The sequence below is a fragment of the Drosophila guanche genome, unplaced genomic scaffold, assembly GCF_900245975.1.
Source record: "Drosophila guanche unplaced genomic scaffold, DGUA_6, whole genome shotgun sequence".
Taxonomy (NCBI): domain Eukaryota; kingdom Metazoa; phylum Arthropoda; class Insecta; order Diptera; family Drosophilidae; genus Drosophila; species Drosophila guanche.
The window spans coordinates 2,107,353-2,129,891 of NW_022995753.1; the positions used below are offsets into that span (position 1 = coordinate 2,107,353).

The 22,539-nt window shown below is 43.9% G+C and overlaps 3 protein-coding genes across 7 annotated transcripts in view; 1 reads left to right on the forward strand and 2 right to left on the reverse strand.

Annotated features, from left to right (window-relative positions):
* The window catches only part of LOC117588516 (solute carrier family 41 member 3), a 42,192-nt gene that overhangs the window by 5,698 nt on the left and 13,955 nt on the right, over positions 1 to 22,539 (reverse strand). The window contains exons 1-8 of one of the 5 annotated variants that reach the window (XR_004574142.1): positions 16,970 to 17,563; positions 15,082 to 15,449; positions 14,068 to 14,392; positions 13,859 to 14,005; positions 13,642 to 13,789; positions 12,914 to 13,119; positions 12,696 to 12,844; positions 12,261 to 12,623 (exon numbers count right to left, since the gene is read on the reverse strand). Coding sequence is in view for 4 of the 5 variants with exons in the window: in XM_034279841.1 (XP_034135732.1) it covers positions 12,417 to 12,623; positions 12,696 to 12,844; positions 12,914 to 13,119; positions 13,642 to 13,789; positions 13,859 to 14,005; positions 14,068 to 14,392; positions 15,082 to 15,449; positions 16,970 to 17,498 (2,079 nt within the window). In the remaining variant the exon portion in view is untranslated. Of the gene's footprint in view, positions 1 to 11,228; positions 12,624 to 12,695; positions 12,845 to 12,913; positions 13,120 to 13,641; positions 13,790 to 13,858; positions 14,006 to 14,067; positions 14,393 to 15,081; positions 15,450 to 16,969; positions 17,565 to 22,539 lie in introns of those variants that run through there. The other 4 variants (XM_034279842.1, XM_034279841.1, XM_034279843.1 and 1 more) reach the window with 4 other exon arrangements.
* On the forward strand, positions 5,304 to 8,486 carry LOC117588514 (late secretory pathway protein AVL9 homolog). Its single transcript, XM_034279840.1, has 4 exons — positions 5,304 to 6,694; positions 6,763 to 7,164; positions 7,222 to 7,402; positions 7,464 to 8,486. Exons 1-4 carry the CDS (start codon positions 5,626 to 5,628, stop codon positions 8,014 to 8,016), a joined length of 2,205 nt encoding a protein of 734 aa, XP_034135731.1. The 5' UTR covers positions 5,304 to 5,625; the 3' UTR covers positions 8,017 to 8,486.
* LOC117588517 (kinetochore protein NDC80 homolog) lies at positions 8,795 to 11,103 on the reverse strand. The gene is made up of 3 exons (XM_034279847.1): positions 10,931 to 11,103; positions 10,791 to 10,850; positions 8,795 to 10,729 (listed from the first exon to the last, which is right to left on the reverse strand). The coding sequence occupies exons 1-3, from the start codon at positions 11,005 to 11,007 to the stop codon at positions 8,860 to 8,862; spliced, it is 2,007 nt and encodes a 668-aa protein (XP_034135738.1). The 5' UTR covers positions 11,008 to 11,103; the 3' UTR covers positions 8,795 to 8,859.

Sequence of the window (22,539 nt, forward strand, 5' to 3'; positions counted from 1 at the left end):
AAGAGCGTGCTGAACGGTGGTGTGAAGTTCTCGGCCAAAAATGCCAGAAAAAACACGTTCGTCAGAGGTGTGAATTGACATAATGTCTGCGTGCGCGGCTAGGCACATGAAAAAATAACACTTTCACCCCCCCCCCCCCCCCCCCCCCCCCCCCAGCCCAGCACGAGTCCACATGCCATGGGGATACGAATACTCATACCAGAGGCCGCCCGAGTGCTATGCGATCGCCTGCTATATACCACAATCGTCGCGTTAGGCGAACGGGCGTGAAGAGGCCAGATATATGCCCCGATGTGGCAACAAGTGGCCGGCCCAGGGTCGGGTGGGGGGTATACATGTGCCACTCAGTCCTGTGTGCGTGTGGGTGTGTGGTTGGCGGCAGCAATTTTCAGGTGGGCTGCAACTGAAACATAAACTTGCCTCCTCACACATCCAAAATATTCCAAAATGATCATTTTCCAATTGGCCAGAGCGAGAGCGAAAACGGAGGGGGGGGTTTATACAGCATATAAACATATTTATATATACATATTTATATGCACATATAAACCCAACTAGATATAGAGCATATAGCTTTTTGGGTGCGTTGGCGGCTTTCGCTGGCTCTTTACACATTTGTTTTTGGAATCAAATATCGTAGAACATCAATTTCAGAGCCATTCACTTGCATATAGCTCGTAGGTGTACCTATGTGTGGACTTATGTATAGCCAGAGTTTCCATCCATAAAAATATTCAATATTCGCGTGTGTTGGTGCGGCACATTCGAGAATTCGGGAATTGTTGCAGCATTTGAACCCCATTTCGGCCCCAAAGTGCACGTCCCACAACTCTCGTACCTACTATATTTACACACTATGATATCAATATATATGTACCTGTGTATATGTGTGTACAGTATGTAATTATTTATGTGGCCCAGTGCTGACGTCGCGCGGCCTTAGGTGGCCCCCATCGCATTGCCATTCGTCTAACACTTGAATCTATTCGTCATTGTTCTGATTTTCTCTTCTTTTTTTTACCTCTGTTTTGTTCCTTTCATTTCTTTTTTTATTTAATGGATACTTTCGCCGAATAATTCTCTATGCCCTTACTTACTTTACAGTCACTTAATGCAGTCATTGGATTCGTCTGCATATGTTCATAGCATTTTTTTTCAACACTCGATTTTCTACCATCCACGGAAGGGTATTCATTTTGGATGGAAGTACATACAGATGCACGTTTGGTATGCATTTTGAGATTCTTCCAGAAGTGGGATACAACTTTAGAATTAATTGAAATACTTGCAGGCACAGCATCCCGTTTTGGTCGGTGCAGCAACGGTTCAAAACTGCATTTTTGAGAATATTTAGCTGGTCCTAGTAAAAAAAGGCCCTACACAGCCATCGTATCAATGATTCCTCCCATGCTTGCTGGTTCATGCATACAAATATTTTATTTATCCTAGGCTTGCAATGTGCTTTAGTTCAACCAGAAAAAATAAATGTGCGTATGCCATTCCCTGGCTGCAATGAAGTGGAGTTCGTACTTAACGCAGTCCTAGCGAACTTTCATTTATGGAATATTCGAAGGAAGTTTTCATTGTTGAGCTCCACTCTATAAATTTCTAAGTTATATTTGTTCGGAGATTGGTTGGCAGAAACTTGAAATTAATTGTGTCATTCTGGCTATAACAGGGAGCCAATCCTACTCTAATTCAGTGATCAGTTAGCTATGGCCTATCTGCGGAGAATTTTTTCCCGTATATCAAAAATTGTGGCAATGTATTTATATTAGTGTGATACCACAGCAGTCTGGTTGCAAAATTTGGTTGCTCTGTCTCTGAGTCTCTGAGTACTAGGCGCTCATCAAGACGGACGGACAGAGTAGACAGGCATAGCTATTTCGACTCGTCTATTGAAGCTGATCAAGAATGTACACATATACTTTATAGGGTCGAAAACATTTCTTCTGTGCGTTAAGCACATTGCTCCGACCACCAATACAATATTTACCCTATCTATAAGCCATCTATAACTACTGATAATTTAAAGAGCTGCATTCATTAACGTTGCCACTTTTAATGATGATATTTTCAGCTAAGATCGGTACATAGAGCACAGAAATTACATGAAGTATATTAAACATGATTGAAAGGCACGACTCATGTAAGTAATACAACCAAAAATCAACAAAAGAGCGACTAAAATAAGACAAAATTTTATTTATTTAATATTAATAAATTAATACTTCAATTGCAATGGTTTAGGAGTGTCCGTCGAGTGTCCTGATGGTCATCGAAAAACATTGCAGTGCCGGTAAAAGCAAATTTTATGCGGAATTGGCCTGTGCAATATCGTTGTCAGTGCCTGTTGGGCCACGGACTTAAAGGGTTTTTGTGCAACAACATTAATAAATGGGAATATTTGTAAAGTTAAATGTGTATTTCAGTGAACGGCCTAACATTACATTACATAATTATACCATAGAAAGTGTTGTAAAACCAATCCGATCCCGGACTTGTCTAATAATAATGATCTGTACAATATATTTGTGGTGTTAAGATTTTTGTTTTGATTCGGCTGGTGGGGGAAAACGTATCCGTGTGTCTCTTAAATTTAGAACATTTTTGTATCTGCATCTTGGCCGTAAATATGTATGCACAATACGAATATATGTACATAAGATATCTACATCTATGTAGATATATGTAACTGTATAGGTGGGATATGGGTCGTCCGGTACGGTCTAGGTACTGGCATGCACTGCTTGCCAAATTGCCAAATTGCCAAATTGCCGAGCTGCAATGGGGCACAGGTGGGCAGGTGGGAAGAAGAGTCGGATGCTGTTGGATAGCTTAAAGCATGTCTGCCAGGGGTGAGAGTGAGTAAATCCAGCAAAAGATATTTGGCAGAACTGGCTGGTCGCCATCTGGCTAGGGTTCACGTAACATTCTCAGTTCGATAAACAACTTTAAACTTATGGCAAACCTCGGGCCAACTCTTTCAATAATCTGTACATAATTGCACATACGTATGTACTATGTACATCGGATATACACACAGACATGTATGTATATAGAGATGGTATGGGTATGCCTTCAACTGAATTTCAATTCGCATCATCTTCAGCATCAACAACCAGAATCAGGGAATAACAAATAGCACAGTTTTCAGATTTTTGTTGTTCTATTTTTGGCCATTTGTGTGGGCGCTCTCGTCTATAGCCTTCGCTCATATGCACGAAGTCTGCCACAGATATACACACATACAAATGTACATATATATAATTTGTGTGCACATCTGTGCGTGTATTTGTTTAAATATCTTACAAGTATGCGTATATCTATCTATAGGCCAACTTTCTGGGGCGAGGTCTACGGGTAACTGTCGGTAATATATCCATAGATCATGAATAACATAAACAATACCGGAAATCTGGAAAGAAATAGATTTTCAAAACTTACAAATGGATCACAGAAATAGTTATTGGTTGGGCAACAGTCTCGAAATTATTTGGCAAATAAAAACTGCAAAAAAATAGACCATATTGTGGCGAATTTCTAATATTTGTTGCATTCAAATTCTTGAATTAAAAATATCTGCTTGAAAAGTCTTTTAGAACATTGCCAATCTATGGAATGTTTGCGACTGTGCAAGAGAATATATTTTTCCTAACGCATAATGCATTCAATTTTCATTTAATAGAAATGGCTCAGAGCATTCCAGGTCTCGGGCCAGGCAAGCATATCTTGTAAAGACAAACAACTCGCTGCGGTCCAAATTTAGATTCTATACGTTTGATAGTCGATTTAAAAATAAGTCTTAACTAAATTAAATGAAATGAAAATGAAAGCAACAACAAAAAAAACCAGAAGAAAAGAAGAGGAGAAATAACACAGAAATATCCAAGAGGAAAAATACACATACGAGAAACCCCCACAGGAAACGGCAGAAAATACAAAACCGTTTAGGAACGAAATCAAACGCAGAAATTGTATATGGTCCATTATATGTATAATATTACACGTTTATTTTCAGAATCATTTTTAGGCATCGATTTGTTTACAATTTAAAACGAACATTAAAATGTATCTATCCAGTAGAGAAACAGGAAAGTAGACTTCTCCAGTTAGGTAAATGGCAAATGGAAGACTGTAAATTATTGTTGATGAATAAAAATTAAATAAAATGATCCTGGTTTTACTTTACCTTACAGACAAGTGTTTTACGAGGTAGGGGTACCAAATTGGGTGGGACTATCTGTTTAACAATTTTATTTATTGCTCTAGGAAATATTAAGTGTAACTTTTCCCATTAAAATTGAATTTCTTTCTTATAAGAGTGAAACGAGGGGGAACGTAGTGAGCTGTTTGTTATTCCAACACATCCATATGTACATTTGCACCTTTCTCCGACAGAGGGCGTGTGTGAGAGAGCCGAAACTCGGAAATGGTTGTAAATATGTTGAAGAGACTTTCATTTTGTGGGAGATAATAGTTATGGAAAACGTGACCATATAATTACCAAAAACTAACTAAGACGTGAACTTTTGCTGATGTAAATCGATTTTTCAAATGAAGTGAAGAAAGGTATCTATATGGATGTTGAGTAATTGGGTAACGTAGTCAGCTCTTAATAAGTTGATAAAAAACTGTAAGGTTCTCTGTTCTTATTGACTTTTCATGCACTTTTTGGCATGGTTGAGTTTTTGGGCATGTAAATCTACTAAAATGAATATGATTTTCCCTTAAAAATATTTTAGTCGCTGATGGTTTGGCGCCAACTGCTCGAAGTGATCGGTATATCGATATGGGCATATCGATATAGCCCATGCGGTTTCCCGTGCCACTATGATGGTTGTGATAGTTCAAGAATATAGGGTATCGAAACTGCCATACGCATGTTTTTCAAATGTCCTTTGTGAATTTTCTCTATTCACCTTAGCACCTCTCTTCACCTCAGGAATTTTCCCCTCTCTCTTGAGGGATATTTCTCTCTTTCAACATGGGAATTTATTTTACCGTTGAAAATCTAATTTGTTTGGCCAGCTGCGAAAAGTGACAACCTTATCTTGAAATCAATCCAATAAAGATAAATCATGAAAATCAGCCAATCTTATGGAGAATTGAATGATGATACGAGTAAAATTACAGTTTTAAAGCTGAGAGTCCTAACCAGCTGGTAATGTTAAACAGAAGATCAAACTCGAGGAAAATGATTTAAGATACACGGTATATTAGCAGTATATTTAAAAAATGAAAGGGTATATTTCCGGTGGTCTGTCGGTATATCTTATCGATAATTCTGCAGTCACACTGCTAGTCACCCCATCACCAACACACTGTAAATTTTTTTAAACAAAAAACTCAGCAAAAACAATAACATTTATCGCGCAGAAAGAAGAAAGACAATTGCAAATAGCACCAGCGGTTGCCATACACTTTGAAACTGAGCACCGAGTAGCTGTGCGTGAGTGAACCCTCCTGCTAATGTGGATTTTGCAATCCTGACTGCGCTAGGCTTATCATTGCCCACCGCCTATTCGATTTGTCAATCGGGGAATTTGTTTAACCGCAGCAGAGCCTGACACAGCGCAACGCATTTGTGTGTGTGTTTGTGTTGTGTGTGTGCGTGTCGCCGTGATGGCAAGCATCAGCATGGAGCCGGAAAACAAGCCACCGATACTGCACATCCTGGTGGTGGGCTTCCACCATAAGCTGGGATGCCAGGTGGAGTTCTCCCATCCGCCACTGATAGCCGGCTCCAGTGGTCGCAACGAGTGCCCATCCGGCTGGAAGTATTTACCCACACTGGCCCTGCCCGACGGCTCGCACAATTTCCTCGAGGACACGGTCTTCTTTAATCTTCCCAGCCTGTTTGAGCCGGCGGCCAGCATTTATGGCGTCTCCTGCTACCGCCAGATACCCGTGGAGAAGCTGAAAATCCGCACAGCCGATGTCACACGAAGCACAGTGCAGAAATCGGTCTGCATATTGGCCCGCCAGCCCATCTATGGCTATATCGAGGTCAAGCTGGCCCTGATAGCCGACGCATTCTTTGACCAGGGCGACTTTAGCTGCACGGATCTGCTGGTGAAGGCTTATCAGCAGCTGAATGCCTGCCTGCTGGACGATGAGTCACATCGCCCGCTGCGCCACTTCCATGTGGGACTGTCGCTGCGCGAAATTGTCCTACACTGGCGCCACAAGACACTGATCCTCTTCAAGCTGCTGCTGCTGCAGCGTCGCGTTGTCTGCTTTGGGTCTCCGGTGCGCGGCATGTGTGTGCTCATCCTGGGCATGGCCTCGCTGGTGCCGCGTCTGCTGGAGAAGGGCTTCCAGGAGGTGGCCTGTGTGCGCACCTCGCGGCCGCTCTCGCCCATGCCAGACTTTACCGACTCGCTGCAACGCGAGGCGCAAGCTCTGGCTGCCGCTGCCGCTGCCGTTGCCGCTGAGGCTGTGGTTGGCACCACACAGGAGGAGCCCAAACTGACGCCTGAAAGCGCAACGGCGGCCGAGGGTGAGGCGGAGGATCTGGCTTTGGTCTCTTCGGCTGCCTCGGCGGGTTCCCAATGCAGCGGCGACACCTCGCCCCACTCCACACCGAATTCGCAGTCGCAGGACTCGAATTTTGCATCATCCTCATCGCCACGGGACTCGAACGGACGCAATAGCTCGCTGACTCGCGAGGCCAGCGTGGATACACTAGCCTGTAAGTGACCGAAAGCATCCTTTGTCTTCGTGTGTACAATGTGTCTTCCTCTGTCTCCCTCTTTATAGCCAACTTGGCCGCTCTGTGCGCCGTCAATCCGGATGAGTATCGTGCACCTGTTAGCATCTTTGCCAGCGGCAATCTCTGCTTGCCGTACTTGTCGCTGCCCTATATGGATCTGCTTAGCGATCCCATGGTCCTCTCCTATGTCATTGGCACCTCGAACGTTCTGTTCCAGCAGAAGCGACAGCTGGCCGACGTTCTGGTTGACATTGAGGCGGCCAATCTGGATGCACACGATCCGGAATTGCGTCGCCAATTGGTGCTGAGCACCGAGGACTTGCGCTACATGGACTACATAATGAAGCATGTGCAAACGCCCAAGGAGGATGCGGAGGGCAGCGAGTATTGGATTAGGGAACAATTTCAGGGCTACATTCTGGCCTTACTACGCACCGCTGTGGCTCCAGGTGGGTGCGCCCTCAGGTCCAGGACCCTCTTATGAATGCTTCCCTCTCTCTTGTTAGATTCCACGCCCAAGGACAACGATCATTTCAATGCACACTTTATTGGCGCCTTTAAGCGCACCCAATGCTACCAGGAATGGTTCGATGTCCGACCTGAACCCGAATTTTTTGAAGCCCTGCCCGCTGGCCATCCCTTTGCTGGCACCCTATCCGTGACGGACATGAAACTGAAGCTGGCACAGTAAGTAGCAGAGCCCGCTTGGTCTTAGTTCCATAGTAAATCTCGCTCCCCATACCCGTAGGACCATGCAGAACAGCGAGAGTGGACGTAAAATCAATCAGGCCGTAAATACCACAAGTCGAGCGGTTGGCGGTGCCATTTCGCAGGCCAAGGGCGCCTTCTCCAGCTGGTGGTCAGCGATAACAACTACACCAGCGAATCCAGGCAATGGGGGAGCAGGCTCTGAAAGCGGAGACGACGGCGAAGTTGGAGCAGCGTCAGCATCAGTGGTTGTGGCTGCCGCCCAAGAGATCTCAGTTACATTCCAGAATCACAAAGATGCCGAGGATTTGGATATAGCTGGCGTGAGCATACACCTGGCTGGCCAGGACAGCATCAACAACAGCCACAGCACGGACCTGGAGGAGGCTCACGAGTCACGGAATGTCTCCATGGAGCAGCAGCAGGGCATTGTGGAGATTGGTCGCGAGGCAGAGCTGCTCGACAAAACCGAAGAGAGTCCACACGCGAGCATAGCGCAGCAACCACTGCGGCCCGGCTGTGCCGCTGATGTGGCAGCCTCAGCCGCAACCTCCGCCCTAGAGCGTAACAATGGAGATGTGTTCATTGTGTAAGCGCGCAGGCAGCGCCACAGCAGAGTATAAGCTGCATTGTATAAACAACAACAAACACACTTAACTAAGCCCATAATGATAATTATTAATTAATTTATTACGAAACAAATTTTGTGTCTCACTCTCCATGTGTCTCGATTGTTTTTTTTTCTTTCTCGATCACCTAAAATTGGCCAAATAATATTTATTTAATATTTATGTGTAACACCCTTGCCCACCCGCCACACACACACACACACACAATGTATGTATGTATATGTACTATAATCTATTTAAAGCTAAAGCTAAGCCGTTCCAAGTGCAATTTGTAATCCAAAAATAGAGAAACTTTCATCCGCGTGGCAATAAGCAACTCAAAGAAAAATCAAATGTATTTACGATAAAGGAAGGGAACTCCGCCTCTGTCCAGTGCGTTCGAGAGTCCTAACCTTTAGTCCAACAACAAATGTTATCCAACAAATAAACCAGCAATCCCATAAAAAATGTTTAATTAAAATCACTTAAATTTGATTTTATATTTGCTCAATCGAAGCAGCTGTCAAGTCAAGGCTGATTCGAGATCAAGAAGCAGCCGCCAGAGCAGCAGCAGGAAGATCGCCATCCAATCGCCATTAACCCAATGAATTCCCAGCTAGCCTTAATGCAAATTCCTCTAGCTAAGAGCATTAAGGAGGAATATGCAGTCCTTTTGCTTTAGGTTCTACATTCTCAAAAGTCTCTTCTGCTGCATCGATAGACGCACAGACCACAAAGACCAAGCAAGAGCCATTTATATAGGTACCTTAAACGGCTATAAAATAATTTATTAACGTACAAAAATGAGCAACTCGAATGCCTCAGAGTTTAGTAGTTCTTTATGGCTTGGAAAACAACATCGAAGGAGGGTAATTCGGTGCTGCATATCTGCTGCTTGGCTTCAGACAACTTCTTCTCGTTCTCCTCGATGGTCAGCTGCACAGCCTTGAGTTCCTCCTCGGCTTCGGCCAGCGTTTCTTCGTATCTATCGAGGTAGCTATTGTGCGCTTGAAGTGCCTGCTGCTGTCGCAACTCGACGCCCGTGATGAGATCCTCGTTTTGCTGCTTCACGTTGTTCAGCTGGAGGTGCTGCTTGGATTCCTCGGCCTGCAGTTGCTCCATCCGGGTGGCCAGCTCGTACTGAGTGTCGATCAGCTGCTGCTCGTCGTGCGCCAATGTTTCGAGCTTGCTCTTGTGGCTGGCCTCCATGTGGGCCATTGACTGCTTCTGTGCGCGCAACTCTGAGCCCAGGCTGGCCAGCTGCGTGTCCAGCTTGCCTTTGATCTGGATTAGATTGGCTTTCTCATCCTCCACGTGCTTGCAACGGCCAGCGGTCTGCTGGCGATACAGACGCAAGCGATCGGCCAGTTTGGCCAGACGCTGATGCCCATGCAGCACCTCCTCGTGCCTGGGCTGCAGCGACAGTGTCAGCTCCATTTTGGCCTTGCCGCTGGCCTTGCAGATCACCGAATCCATGCAGATGTTGCGCGCATGGCAGTTGAACTGCTCAATCTTGTCCAAGAGCTTTTGTTTGGAGCGTGACAGCATGACCTGCTGATTGAGCTCGCGCTCGGTGATCTCCTTTATCTGGCGCTCATAGACCTTCGACTCGTTGCTGCGATCTGTGCACTGCACTTGCAGATCCTTCAGCTGCTGCGCCGTGTACCGCTGGCTGGACACTGTCTGCTGTATGTGGCGCAGCTCCTTTCGCAGCGCTTTGAGGTCCGCTGTCTTTTGCTTGGCGCTGGAGCGCAGCTCCTGTATGGAGTTCAGCTTCATGACATCCTCTTGCTGAATGGCCTGCAGCTGCTGCCCGAGCTGGTTCTGCTCGCGGCTGAGGCTTTCCAGCTGCTTAAACCTCTTGCCATCGCCGGGCAGCGATTCCTCCAGCTTCAGCTCGAGGTCGCTGAGCTTCTTTTTGAGCGCATCTATGTCCGCGTCCAAGGCCCGGCTGTCGGCCAGGTCGCACTTCTTGTTGATTACCTTGTCTCTGGTGCGGGCCTGCAGCAGCGCCTCTTCCTCGTTGTTTTCCTGGTCCCAGAGCGAGAAGCAGGCCGTGGACTGTACCAACAGCAGCTCGATCAGCTCCTCGTCCAGCACGATGGCTGGTGTCTGAGTGGTGGACATGGCCAACGACTCGGAGGCCATGCTGTGCATGTAGGCGCTGTGCTGCTCGGCTGTTTCCATAAAGGGGAAATCTCTGCCCTCCTCCACGGCCTCCGGCTGTGGGGCAAAGTCCATCAGAAAGTCCAGCATCACGATGACATGGCCGAACGAGTGCTGTGTGGTTGGCGTCATCAGCGACGACTTGTTCACCTGATACGGATAGTTGAGCTTCTGCAGCGTATTCATAATGTCCTCCACGTGGTTGCTGCCCACCGTCACCCGGTTCCTCGAGATTTGATGAAAGAAAAAGTTAATTATGCCCACAAACTGCTTCGTTGTCATCTGGCGCAGCCCGGAGCCGCGATTGAAGAAGTCCCCCGTGATGCCCTGTATGGCGTGGCTGGGTAGAATGGCGTGCAGGTAGTCCTGAATCTGTTGCGCCTTCTCTGCCACCCACTTCTTGTTGGAGTGGTGCGGCACCTCGGAGCCCTTGCGATGGCTGCTCATGGGTGTGCGGTTCGGCGGCACACCCATCTGGCTGCCGCGATCTCGCTCCAGGCACAATGGCTGGCCCAAGCGTGAGTTCGATGGCCTGACGGATATTTAAAAGTAACCATTAAAACCAATGTAACTGCCGACTGTTCATTCCTTACCGTTTGGCCATGCTACTGCCCTTCATGGGTGTGGGCGTGGCCATGCTGCGCATGCCTAGCCTGCAAGAAGCACAGCGGGAAAACAAAATTGCATTAGAAAAAAGAGAAACACAACAATTGCAATTTGTAATCCAGCGTACCTGGTCTGCCGCTTTTCCCCATCCTCGTGTGCATCCTCGCGAAACTCGCTGGTTCGTCTGGGCATGGCACGGTACATGTTTAGCTCTCAATAACTTAATTGACACTTTGGAAAACAATATTGTTTATTTTGCGCGTAAAGTAGTTAAATTTTCGGCATCGGACTTAAGTTGGCTGTGCATGCTGGCGATATATCGATAGGTGATCGATATATCGATGGCAAATGTGTGAGAGCGCACCTAGAGAGCCCGCCAAAGATCAATTCAAACTAGAGGGTGGGTGAGTTGTTTTCTTTCTTTGTGAACGTTTTGCTTTCGTTTATTCCAACATATTTATTTAATTGGTATTATTGTTTCAAGTATTACACAATAATGATGCCCTCTCGTTTATGATGTACATTAATTTATAATTATTGTTATTATTATAACTAAATATCGATCACATTTCCTTTCAGAACTTCTCTCATTCTCATCGTTTTCATTATCCCTGTTCGCATTTCTTTCGTTTTTACACTCCACGCACACGCGCACTTTACATCATTTTTCGGTTTTAAGGAAATAAACAAACAAATAGCAAAAAAAAAACAAAGCACGCTTTAACTTAAAAAAAATACATTTCTATACAAATATACAATTAAAAGAGGAATGCACACGCGTCTTAACTAATGTGCAATAATAATAATAAATATCGTTTTGCCGTGTGTTCAATTATTGCCTCTCTCTCTCTCTCTCTTAGGGGCTGGGGTGGGCAGGTTGGAAATGGAAATATACAATATTAATAGTAAAAAAAAGGAAAAAAAAAAATTAAGCGAGATTTGCAAAAATCAAATCTGCGCTAATACTAGACATTGTTTTAGGCTAGTTAGGGACTAACCAACATGGGAATTAAGTATTTTTATTCTATTGTTAAGGACTACTTTTGCATTTACACGATTCAATTATTACTTCTTGTTTGGCTGCCTTAGGGTTAACAAAAGTAGAAGGGTTAAAGCAAAAGCAAAAGGAACAAGAACAAGGGCTGGGCAATGCCCCGTTGCACATGCAAAAGTCTAGCTCTGTCGTTTTCCCCCATTTTGTATACGCATATAACTCTTTAAATTGTGTATAATATTGTCCTAAAAGCCTTAAAAAATATTATGCAGCCACGCCTGCCATGTATACAAATATATGTACAGATGTATGGGCTATATACTCGAACATAACTTCGTTTGTAGAGCAAAATTGAAGGAGAACACAAGCAAAAGCCATGTGAAGGACAAAAGGACAAACTAAACATTGGAAATTATTATGTGTGTGTTGGTGTTTTTGTGGGTTACATAAGACTGGTACAGACTATACATACAACTTCTAGGATTTCTATGTTGTTATTTTGCTTTTCTCTTTAGGTACATAACAGTTCTTTATATTGATTTGCGGCTGCTTTCATTTTGTTTGGGTTTCTTGTGTTTGTTGTTTCTATTGCATTAGTTTAGGAGGAAACATTTGCCATTTAGTTGGGTGCATTGAGAGCATTCTCCACGCCAGCACCGTACTGCATGCCCACGGACATGGTGAAGATCCACGCGACGGCCAGCAGACTGCTGCCCAGCAGATCGCCCAGCGCCGTCAGGTAGGGTATGGCCGAGTTGTCCGGATCGATCTTCCACTTCCACATGGCATGCACAATGATGTGGGCAATGTACAGCAGCAGCGTTACCTACGGCAAACAGAACAGACATTCAGTTAGCCAGCTTCAGCGAGCGAGAGAGGACTGGGCAGGGATCCGTACCTGAATGAAACTGGCCAGCAGATAGGAGAGCATAAACACCCAGGACACGGTTGAGGTGTGCATGTTTATGTAGTCAGCCGCAAAAATAAACAGCACATTGCCCGGTATGGACATGGCGATGAGTATCCTTGCTGTCTTCGCATAGGGAACTGCAACGAGATTAAACATATTTTAAATTATTATTTGCAATCGTCTTAAGTGCTCCTTCTCACTCTTACCGCCTTTGAATAACGCCTTCCAGGGCCACTCCCAGATCTTTGCGTGCGGTGGTATAATGCCAATAATTGAGCTCTGATGCAGCATTGTCGATATCTTGCTTGCCTGCACCGACACCAGATTCCCGCCAATTCCATTAATGATCGGCTGAAAGACCACAAAGCCATCAAAGACCTCAACAGCAGCATCCAAAACAAGGCCGCCAAGTCTATCAAAAGACGCAAATAAAAGATTATAAAATTAGTTATGATTCGATCTTAATTTTGGTATTACAAATGTTTGCAAATCGTAGACAAAGTTCCTGCAAAGTCATGCCAAATAATTGCTGGCACATTGGGAAGTGGGAATTCTGCTTCCAATTCTAATTATAGTTTGAAGATTTAAATATCTATATGTGATTGTTGGGTCTCCCTGCAATTGACCTGCTGCCAAAAACGTGAATTCAGGGACACAAATTTCACCTGGTCATTCCCAGATGTACGAAATCTATAAATATAAAGACAGCCATCTACGTAGTAGAGTTCTTGACGCCTGGACATGATTTGGCATTAATGAAGCCACCGATCGATACCTAAATATAGTCAGCAGAAACTTGACGCTTTGCCATGTGTGTGCTGTGCTGTGGGGGATTTGTGCTTATCACGGCCCCGATTCTCGATGCTTGAGACTCTAACTTTTGGCACGTTTCTTTGTTGTAGTTTTGTTTTGGCACTTGAACGATCAAACCTACCCACTTATGCAGAGGGCCGACAGCACTGGCACCCAACCGCTCTTCAGCACCGGACGCGTGTACTCGTTCCGCATCACAATCAGCACCCACATGGGCAACAGCACCAGATAGCAGGTGATCACAATGAAAGTGATCCACAGATGGGTCTCTAAATGGAACAGGAAATTTGATCAGTCAATATGGCTTACAATAGAATGGTGGAGACCAAGAGACTCACTTATGTTCTCATACAGCAGCGAAGCAATGAAGGAGAGCAGACTTATGGACACCACATCGCCGATGGAGGCGGCCAGCGGTGTGGCCAGGTTATCCGGATTCAAGTGGTATTTCTGCGAGAACAGGATCACAGCCACCAAAACGAAATCTAGTGGAAAAGAAATATCTTGGGTTATGTTTTTTGAGATTTATCCCTGCTGCTGCACTTACCCAAAACAAAGCACGATGAGGTGGCCGTGAACATGGCCGAGGCTGTCAGCAGCATTACGTTCTCAAAGTAGAATTCTCCTGTCATGGCCGCACCCACGCTCACAGCGAACATGGCCACCAGAAAGGAGGCAACAGTGGCCTGGACCTGCACCAATGCTATATTGCCCACAATCATTCGCACCACATCCTGCCGGCTCGTCATATTCCCCAGATTCACTTGTGTGGACAGACGCGAGGCGAGGCACATGTCCAGATTTCCCTTCAGACCCAACAGCGCCGGCACCAGGATAAACAGCTCGCTCACATTCTTAAAGACGTACCATTTCTGGGTAGAGGGAGAGCCAGAGAACAATTTATTTATTTATATTGCAATATAAATTCAGATACGACCAAGCTATATGGCTGTGTGTAAAGCTAAGCTCTCTGTCTGTCTGTCTGTCTGTCTCAAGTCTGGCGATTTCCAAACATATTCAGTTTGGTGCCAGTTTGGCCCAGAACTTTTACCATCGCAGGCAGCCCATCAATTAGCAGGCAAATTAAATTCACATTCGCAGACAATGATAAATGAATGATAAATTCTAGCAACGCATAAAAGTAGTATAAAATCGAGGGACGAGACGAATTTTGATACAGTTCAGGTGGTGGTGCTGCTGCTGCAGCATTAAAATGTAATTTAAATCATTTACTTAATGCACAACTTCCTCGATAAATATTTTTTTGTTGCAACTTATTTGTACTAGTTTTTGCAGCTTGGAAATTTTCCCACCACTGTTGTTATTAATTACTTATAATTTTCTTTCGTAGCTTGGGGCTTTTGCTTGAATCTTTTTTAATGGTCGGACATCAACGGCAATTAAAATGTTGTTTACAATTTACAATTGCCGCAATTTTGGCTTTTCGTTTCGCCTTTCGTGTGTTGATTTTCTTAACGTCTTATCGGCGGTTACACGGCAGAGCGTTCCCGGGCATTATCAGGTGTTGTTTTTGTTTTGTTTTAATCTAGTTATTTCTTACCTCTACTTTTCCAAGCACAATGCCAGCCCCGATGGTTCCAATGCCGGCGAGGAAGAACGGTATGGAGACCTGCAGCAGGATCGTTGACCATTTCTCCTGCTTGATGCCAGGCCGATTAAGTGCCAGCTTCTCCTCGGAGCTGCCATTGATGCCAGCGATGCTGGCTGCGTCTGCTGCCACCAGGGCATTGGGGCCGCTGCCTCCGCTGCCGCCGCCGCCGCCACCGCCGCCGCTTCCCGCACCTCCACCGCCGCCGGCACTCGCTGCACCAGGATCCGGTTCGGAGGATGCTATGGACGTCGTGATGATTGAGCTTAGTGAACCAGTTGTCGAATGTGGTAGGCCGGACAACTTCTCATTGTCGGGATCTGATTACGGTTACGGTTATGGATGGGATCGGGTAGAAAGGGGAGAAAAGAAAGTGGGTAGCACATATCGGCCAAGATGCATGGTTAGTACATAAATATTGTGGGATATTTTCGAGAGGGAATCGCGTGCTGGATGCTTGGTTGGATGGATGGGTGGTTGGTAGGTCTCTCTAGGTGTCGTGTGTGTGTGTGTGTGTGTGTGTGTGGCATGCAACTAAATTTAGCAGCATTATGCAATTAGCAAAGCAATTAATTAACAGCACAATAAATAATATGTTTACACGTGTGAATATTGTGTAGAATATTCTCTTGTCTGTTGCTGTTTTTTTTCTCAATATATTTTGCCTCTTTCATTGGTCTCGTCTCGAGGCTTCTTCTGCTCTCGAAACTCGTTTCGAATAGAACCGTTTTGCTGTAATGGTTCGAATCCGAGCTCCCCCTCCTGCCCGCGCGTTTATTTTATTCGAAGTTCCATAAGCCATTAGTCTGGGCCGGCGGCAATTAACAATTTCGACGACAAAAAATAAACACTCCACCACTCGATTATCCATTAATCAAATTATTATTGTGCAGAAAATCAAATTAATTTGTATATAGATACAAATAAAAATAAATAGACATTTCTTTAGCGTTGCGTTGAATCTTACTAGAGTCGAATGTGTCATTTTGTGCCCACTCAGAGCAGCAGCAAAAAAGCGAAGCAAATGCACAAGCGAAAAGTGCAAAAGAGACTCGAAGAGAATGCTTTACTCGCGTTTCACTGGTATGTGTTTATTTACATGTTTTTACTGGTCTTATTTGGCTTACTCAAAGATACGTTTATTTTCCTTTTGGAGTCCCCAGAGCGACAAACAGTTGGAACAGCTTCTAAGCTGTTGATGTGGCTCCAAACCTTTAGCTTTCGTTGAGGAAGGGCAAGTGCACGGTTCAAAAAAAATAGTCCAATAGAAAACATTGCATCTAAGCGTACTTTTCCCCACTCGCAATATACCCACAAATATTATCAAGGGGTAAAAAACAGAGATTGAACAAATAGAGAAACCAAACATGCAATGATCCAAAAGAAGATGCGAAAAATGAATGCTTCTACGGGACACGTTTTACAAATATAAAATGCTATTAAAAGAACACTTTTAATGGACTTCAAACGAAATTGCTAGCAGCAATTAAAGTCTAAAATAATCATTAACATTTGTGCATAAAGTGTAGAAATAAATCAAAGTTAGAGATAGAGTTTATGTACATAAGAGAGAAGGAGAAAGAGGGAGAATGCGCAAAAAGGAGAAGCAAAACAAATGTAGAAAAAAGAGATAGCTAAGAAAAGAAAGAAGGATCCATGGAGTAGCCAGCCCTTAAAGTCCGAAATTAAAAAGCAATTCAAAGGCCTACCTATACGAGGAGACGACGCTGAAACGTTAGTTACTTGAGGCTTGAGAGAGACCTCCGGCTTGAAGGACTATTTGTATGGGATTTGAGGACTTTTGGGCATGGGACATGGGACATGGGGAGGATCCACTCACCGTTTCCATTGAAAATGGTAAACAATTTATATTTATCATCCGATGCCAAAACATCTAGGGGCGTGGTTGCTGTCAGTGTAGACAATTGTTGTTGGTATATTGGTGGTGTGGCATATGCGGATGGTGGCGTTGTTGTTGTTGTTGTTGTGTTTTTGTTGTTTGTATTATTGTTGTTATTATTATTATTATTGTGGCTCATATTCATGTTGATTGTGATGGGTGGCGGATCATTGTCAATTGCTGCTCCTGCTCCTGCTCCTGTTCCCGTTCCTGCTCCCGCTCCTGCTCCTGTTGCATCGTTCACCATTTGCGGATTGGCATAGCCGGAGAGGCGTCTCACATTGAGCGGCGTCAGTCGATGTTTCAGCTCATTGGGTGTGGTGTGTGTGGTTGTGGATGGTGTTGTATATGGTGTTGTTGTGGCTGTGGATGGTGCGGTGCCTGTGGATGGCAGTATCTCATGCTGCCTGGGCTCTGGTTCTGTCTGATTGTGCTGCAAGTCTGTTGTCTGTTCGTTGGGTAGCGACATGTTTGCATTTGTTACGTGTGTGTGTGTGTGTGTGTCGTGTGTGTGTCCTGTCTTTTATTTTTTTTTTTATTTGTTTATTTTTTATTATAAACCTAAATTCAAACTAATCCCTGATTTCTCTGCTGCTGTTTTGTGGATTTTTAAAAATTCAACAAAAAAACACACAAAAAATTAATTATGAACTGCGTGTGGGCTTGCTTAACTAAATATAATATAATTTATATTATTTTTTATAATAATATCTAACTATCTATCGGCTTTGCATACTTTTTGTTGTTTTTTAATTTTTTTTCGTTTTTTTTTTGTTTTGTTTTGTTTGAGCTTTTTTTTCTATGACTAAACACAAAAACAAAAATATCACACGATTTGGTTCTCAATAAATAATTTGTAATTTGTAATTGATTTAAGTTAATTTAATGAATTCAACTAGAACTTTGCAGGAATGTTGTAAATGGCTTCTCGTGCCTTCTCTTTGTGGAAAGGAATAAAGGGGCGACGCTTGGAGAACATTTACAAATTGGAATAAAATTGAAAGAATCCAATGGGAATCTATGTGGACGCGTTGCAGTTTACATTTTAGTTCGTAGGTTTTTTGGCTCTGCTGCTCTCGTCTCTGTCGCGTCGTGTCTCCGTGTGTGTGTGTGTGTGTGTGTGTTTTGGTGTTTGGGGGGTGGGATGATGTTCTGGGGGAGCGAGGTGGAGGTAGAAGGACTGAGGCTGTGACTGAGCTTAGTCACCGGACCGTTGATATGGCTGCAAGGGTTTTAGATTCGTGTTACATTTCGGTATTTGGTTTTGTTTTTTGTTAAAGAATAAGTTGCGGCTGGAAATCAATGGAAGTCAATCAATAAACAGAACAGAGAAACACAAACTGCGATCCCACACTTTGTATTTGGAGAATAAGCCAGGATATTCTAAAACTGAAATCCTACTCTCAGCTTGAGGAATTTCTGTACTTCGCGGCACAATCGATGCACAAGCGAATGCTTCAAAAGAGAATACACGAGTGAAATAATCACAATTTCATGCACAAAAAATTGCACGCACTGCATCTGTTTTGCCTTCAAATGTTTCCGCCTGGAGAGCTCTGTAACGATCATCCATGAGGGCCCACCAAATCGCAGTCTGTTCTTGCCGCTTTGGTTTTTAGCACTCGCTTAGGGTCTGTTTTGTGTGGGTTTCTCTGGGAGGTACAAGTCAGGGGCAGGGACAGGCCAAGCTGGAAAATGGTCAACATAGGGGCACAGTGGGCCGATAGGGGGGAAGACTTTTCATGCCGATAAGATTTGAATTTGAGCTGTTTGCCTGCTCGTTGACAACCGTCGGGGACACAATAAATTGCCCCTGTCCACTTGATTATGATGATGATTATTATTGTCGTTCGGCGGCCAGTCAATGGTCCGTCGCGTCCACTCGAAACTCGAGGGCTCGAAGGGTTCTTTGTTTTTTACTCGTCTTTGGGACGTAGCTTATCAGCCACGCGAAGTGGCAAGGCGACGACAGCCTTCGAACGCAAATCAAAATCAAGTCACTGCAAATCATTGACAGCCAGCCCACGCGACAAAATGCGAATGAAACAAAATAGCAACAGCTAAAAGAACAGATACTACTTTTATGTGAGCTTAAAGTGTGCCATAAACGGGTTGGGGAGCGGTGTCGTAAATTCAGTTTAATTATATCACTGACCGGGGAAAAACTGCTTTAAACCTTTCACATTTCGAAAACCTTTTTGGAAGCCCACAAAAAACTGATTCAAGGGTACATAAAGCGGTATTTCTTTCCATAATCTGAATCGAAGAATCCTTCCCACAAACTATGTTCCTTCCTTTGAACTCCTTCCAAAGTCTGGAGTAGAAAACCGAGAACATCGGAGCGAGCTGACAATAATGATTTAAAAATAGTTTACTAATAAAAATGTCTAGAATCTTATCTGGATTCGTTATCCGACTAATGCCGCCGATTTCTACTGATTAGTCGGAAGCAGGATTTACCAGAAACTTGGCCCAAAGAGCGGCAGTCATGTGAACCAAACACACCGTACTGTATCGAGTGGGTAGAGCGTAGACCGATATCGGTCGGTCTTCAGGTTCAAGCTTTACTGAACGACGTAGAAACAATACTTGCAGATAATGCTAAACCATATAAAGGTGTATGATTGCCAAACTCAATATTTAAACTGACAGCTTTTCTCTGTTCTCGGTCTGTGTCTGCCTGCCGCCCCTTTGTGATTCATTCATGGGAGGTGCTAAACATTGTATTGTGTGCAGCCCCAAAGGTAGGGATAGGTCATGTGGCAGATCCAATTCAAATAGTTTCGAATAATCCCTCTGCCTGCATGCCTTTCTATGTGCAAGTGATCTTATCTGTCAGGAAGTGTCTTGTGGCAATGAAATGAAAATGAAACCAAGTTCCAGGAACGACACGTGATCGCTTGTGGCACCAAGACCCAGACCCAGCCCAACTGCAGCTGCAGCAGGCACTGAACAACTTAAATGAAAGCCACTGCTGCAGAGAGAAAAGAAATCTTGTAAGTTACGTATACGCAGAGGGAGGTGCATTACCCATTTTCAAGTTCAAAGTCAAACAGAAACATAAACTTATGTGTCGAGCAAGTGCCATTTGTTTTTGTAACTAAATGCAAATTCGTTTTTCATTCCTAATTTATTTTTGTTGCATTTTCGTATGCGGAACAAGCTCTGTGAAAGACCAGACCCCAGACGTCTGGCTCTCTCAATCAGGTTGCAATTATCGCCATCCGATCCGCTGGGTATATAAATGCACCTTGATTAGTGGATCAGATGCCGCCGTAGACGACAAACGACGGCACAATCGACAATCGAAAAAGAGTCAATCTTTGCCTTTGCCGCCTTTCAGTCTTTCGGTCTTTCGGTTTCAATCTTTTTTCTTTCACACAATTTGTTTATGGTTACCGGAGTGTGGCTTATCGGAAAAGAGGGGCCTCAGCTAATTGATTTGTTGCGGGCATTATTTTATAAGCCCCTTGCCTCTTGCAGCTTCAACTCACTTAAATGCCAAAAGTTTCATTTTTAGTTTTATTGGAGCCACAGCCCCAGCCACAGCCCCAGCCACAGCCATCTGTAATATTTTGTGTCTGTTTCTCCGCTTTTCAGTTGTCTGCCGTCTGCCGCTCGTCTGTTGCCTGGCAGACGATTTGTCTGCGAAATTCCAGTTCGCTTCGTTCGTTCCATTCCGTTCCGTTCGGAACGTCGCGCGATGGTATGGAAATTTACGAAATGCCAAGAGCAGGTTTACGGAACCAGTTCGCTGGGTGGGGGGGTGTTGGCCGCACGAGGCGAGGCAGCTACTTGGATGTGTGCGCGGTTGGAGAAGATTTTTGTTGTCTTTTTGCCTAAAATATTCTATGAGCGGAACTAGTTCCAGTCCGTTCATTGTCCCAATGAACTAATTGTGGTGTTCTGGAGGATCCTAGCATATGAAATATGCAGCAAATAGCACAGCTATGCGAAATTTTAACGTTACTAACAGTACCTAAGCTAACGGAACTCTGAGCCGAATCAACTTAATGTTACGCTCTGGGCACAACAAAAAAACCCTTCTACCGTCGATATATGTGTCGGATAGTATGGATACTAAGAGGAATGCCCAAGTATCTAGTTTGTCTCGATGACCTTTCCGGACATCTTTACCTTGACTGAAATAGAAAAAAATGGGGGTGCGGTTCGGGGGGCCGAAAAACGAAACCATAAACCAAATAATCTGCTGGCAATCTTTTGGATTTTGTTTCTGACTTTTGGCTATGCCTGCCAAAATTTCAAGGTTGAGGGTTCTTGAGTCGAGAAATCTATATTAAATCTGATAATAAATCAGTTTTCCTATGGCGTTTAATTGCTGTGTTTCAAATCTCTACGATTAGATCAAAATCGATGCATGAAAATTATAAAAAACAAAACAAGAAACCCAAAATTAAATATGTACTACTCGTAAAGTGAAGACAAGCCACAGGAATGCTTTGCTTTTTGTATGGCAAACATGAATACATAGAAAGCAGTTGATTTTTTAAGTATTTAACCCAGGAAAGCCAGCTGTCTTGAGTTAATTTGGAAAACGTGCGCTAAATGTGCGATGATGAACCGCAAGCTAATTCTAATTCTAATTCCTATTTATTGTGATTAAAAAAGTCGCTGTTGTCGCCGAGAGTCTGGCGACGCGCAGAACCCACAGAGCATACAAAATATACGAGTGTTTATTTAGATATTCCCTGCCCTCCGCCCGCCTGGTGTTTAATTCAACAGTTCCCAGGGTTCATTTGCAGCGCTTTTTCGTTTCTTTTAGTTTCCACTCAGGCTAAACGTTCGCCCCCATACGCTCGATGTGCATTTTAAATATATAATAAATATAAATATGGGAATGCAACGAATGAAAGCTAGAGAAACGAAAGCTGTTGCGAAGGACAACAAGCCATTTGATTTGAGGACAGTAAAAGGGACTCTGAATGTGCATTGTGCATTCCTTTGCCATTTCTTTCTTTCTCATCCACGATATAAAACGTGTGACCCACATGGCCACGTAATATCTAATCTGAATATGCAACTGCAGATGCAGATAGCAACAAGTAGGTGTCATAAATATGCAAATCGTTCACGTGATCAAATCATTGCAAGAATTGGCATTCGATGTAAACGAACTTTGGCGAGCAAAACTAAACAAACCATTGAAACATAATAAAATACAACATCAAATATATATTATATATTTGAAACGCAAAGTTCTTTCTATGGCATCTGGACCCTGTTGTTTTTGCTCATATAATTTATTTTATTTTATTTTGTTGGATTTTATTGCATGACGCAGGTGAAATCGAATTCGGTTCTCGATCAAGCGAAAAGACTGTCAATTATTTATTCAAAAATTATTTGTCCAGGGGGATAATTTGTCAGGCCACAGCTAAACAAAAAAAAAAGACAAAATGTGAAACAAACACAACAAATTGTTTGTTTGTCCAGACAATTTGCAGACCCAACACGATTAATCACAATTTTTCTGGACTCAATTTTGGTTT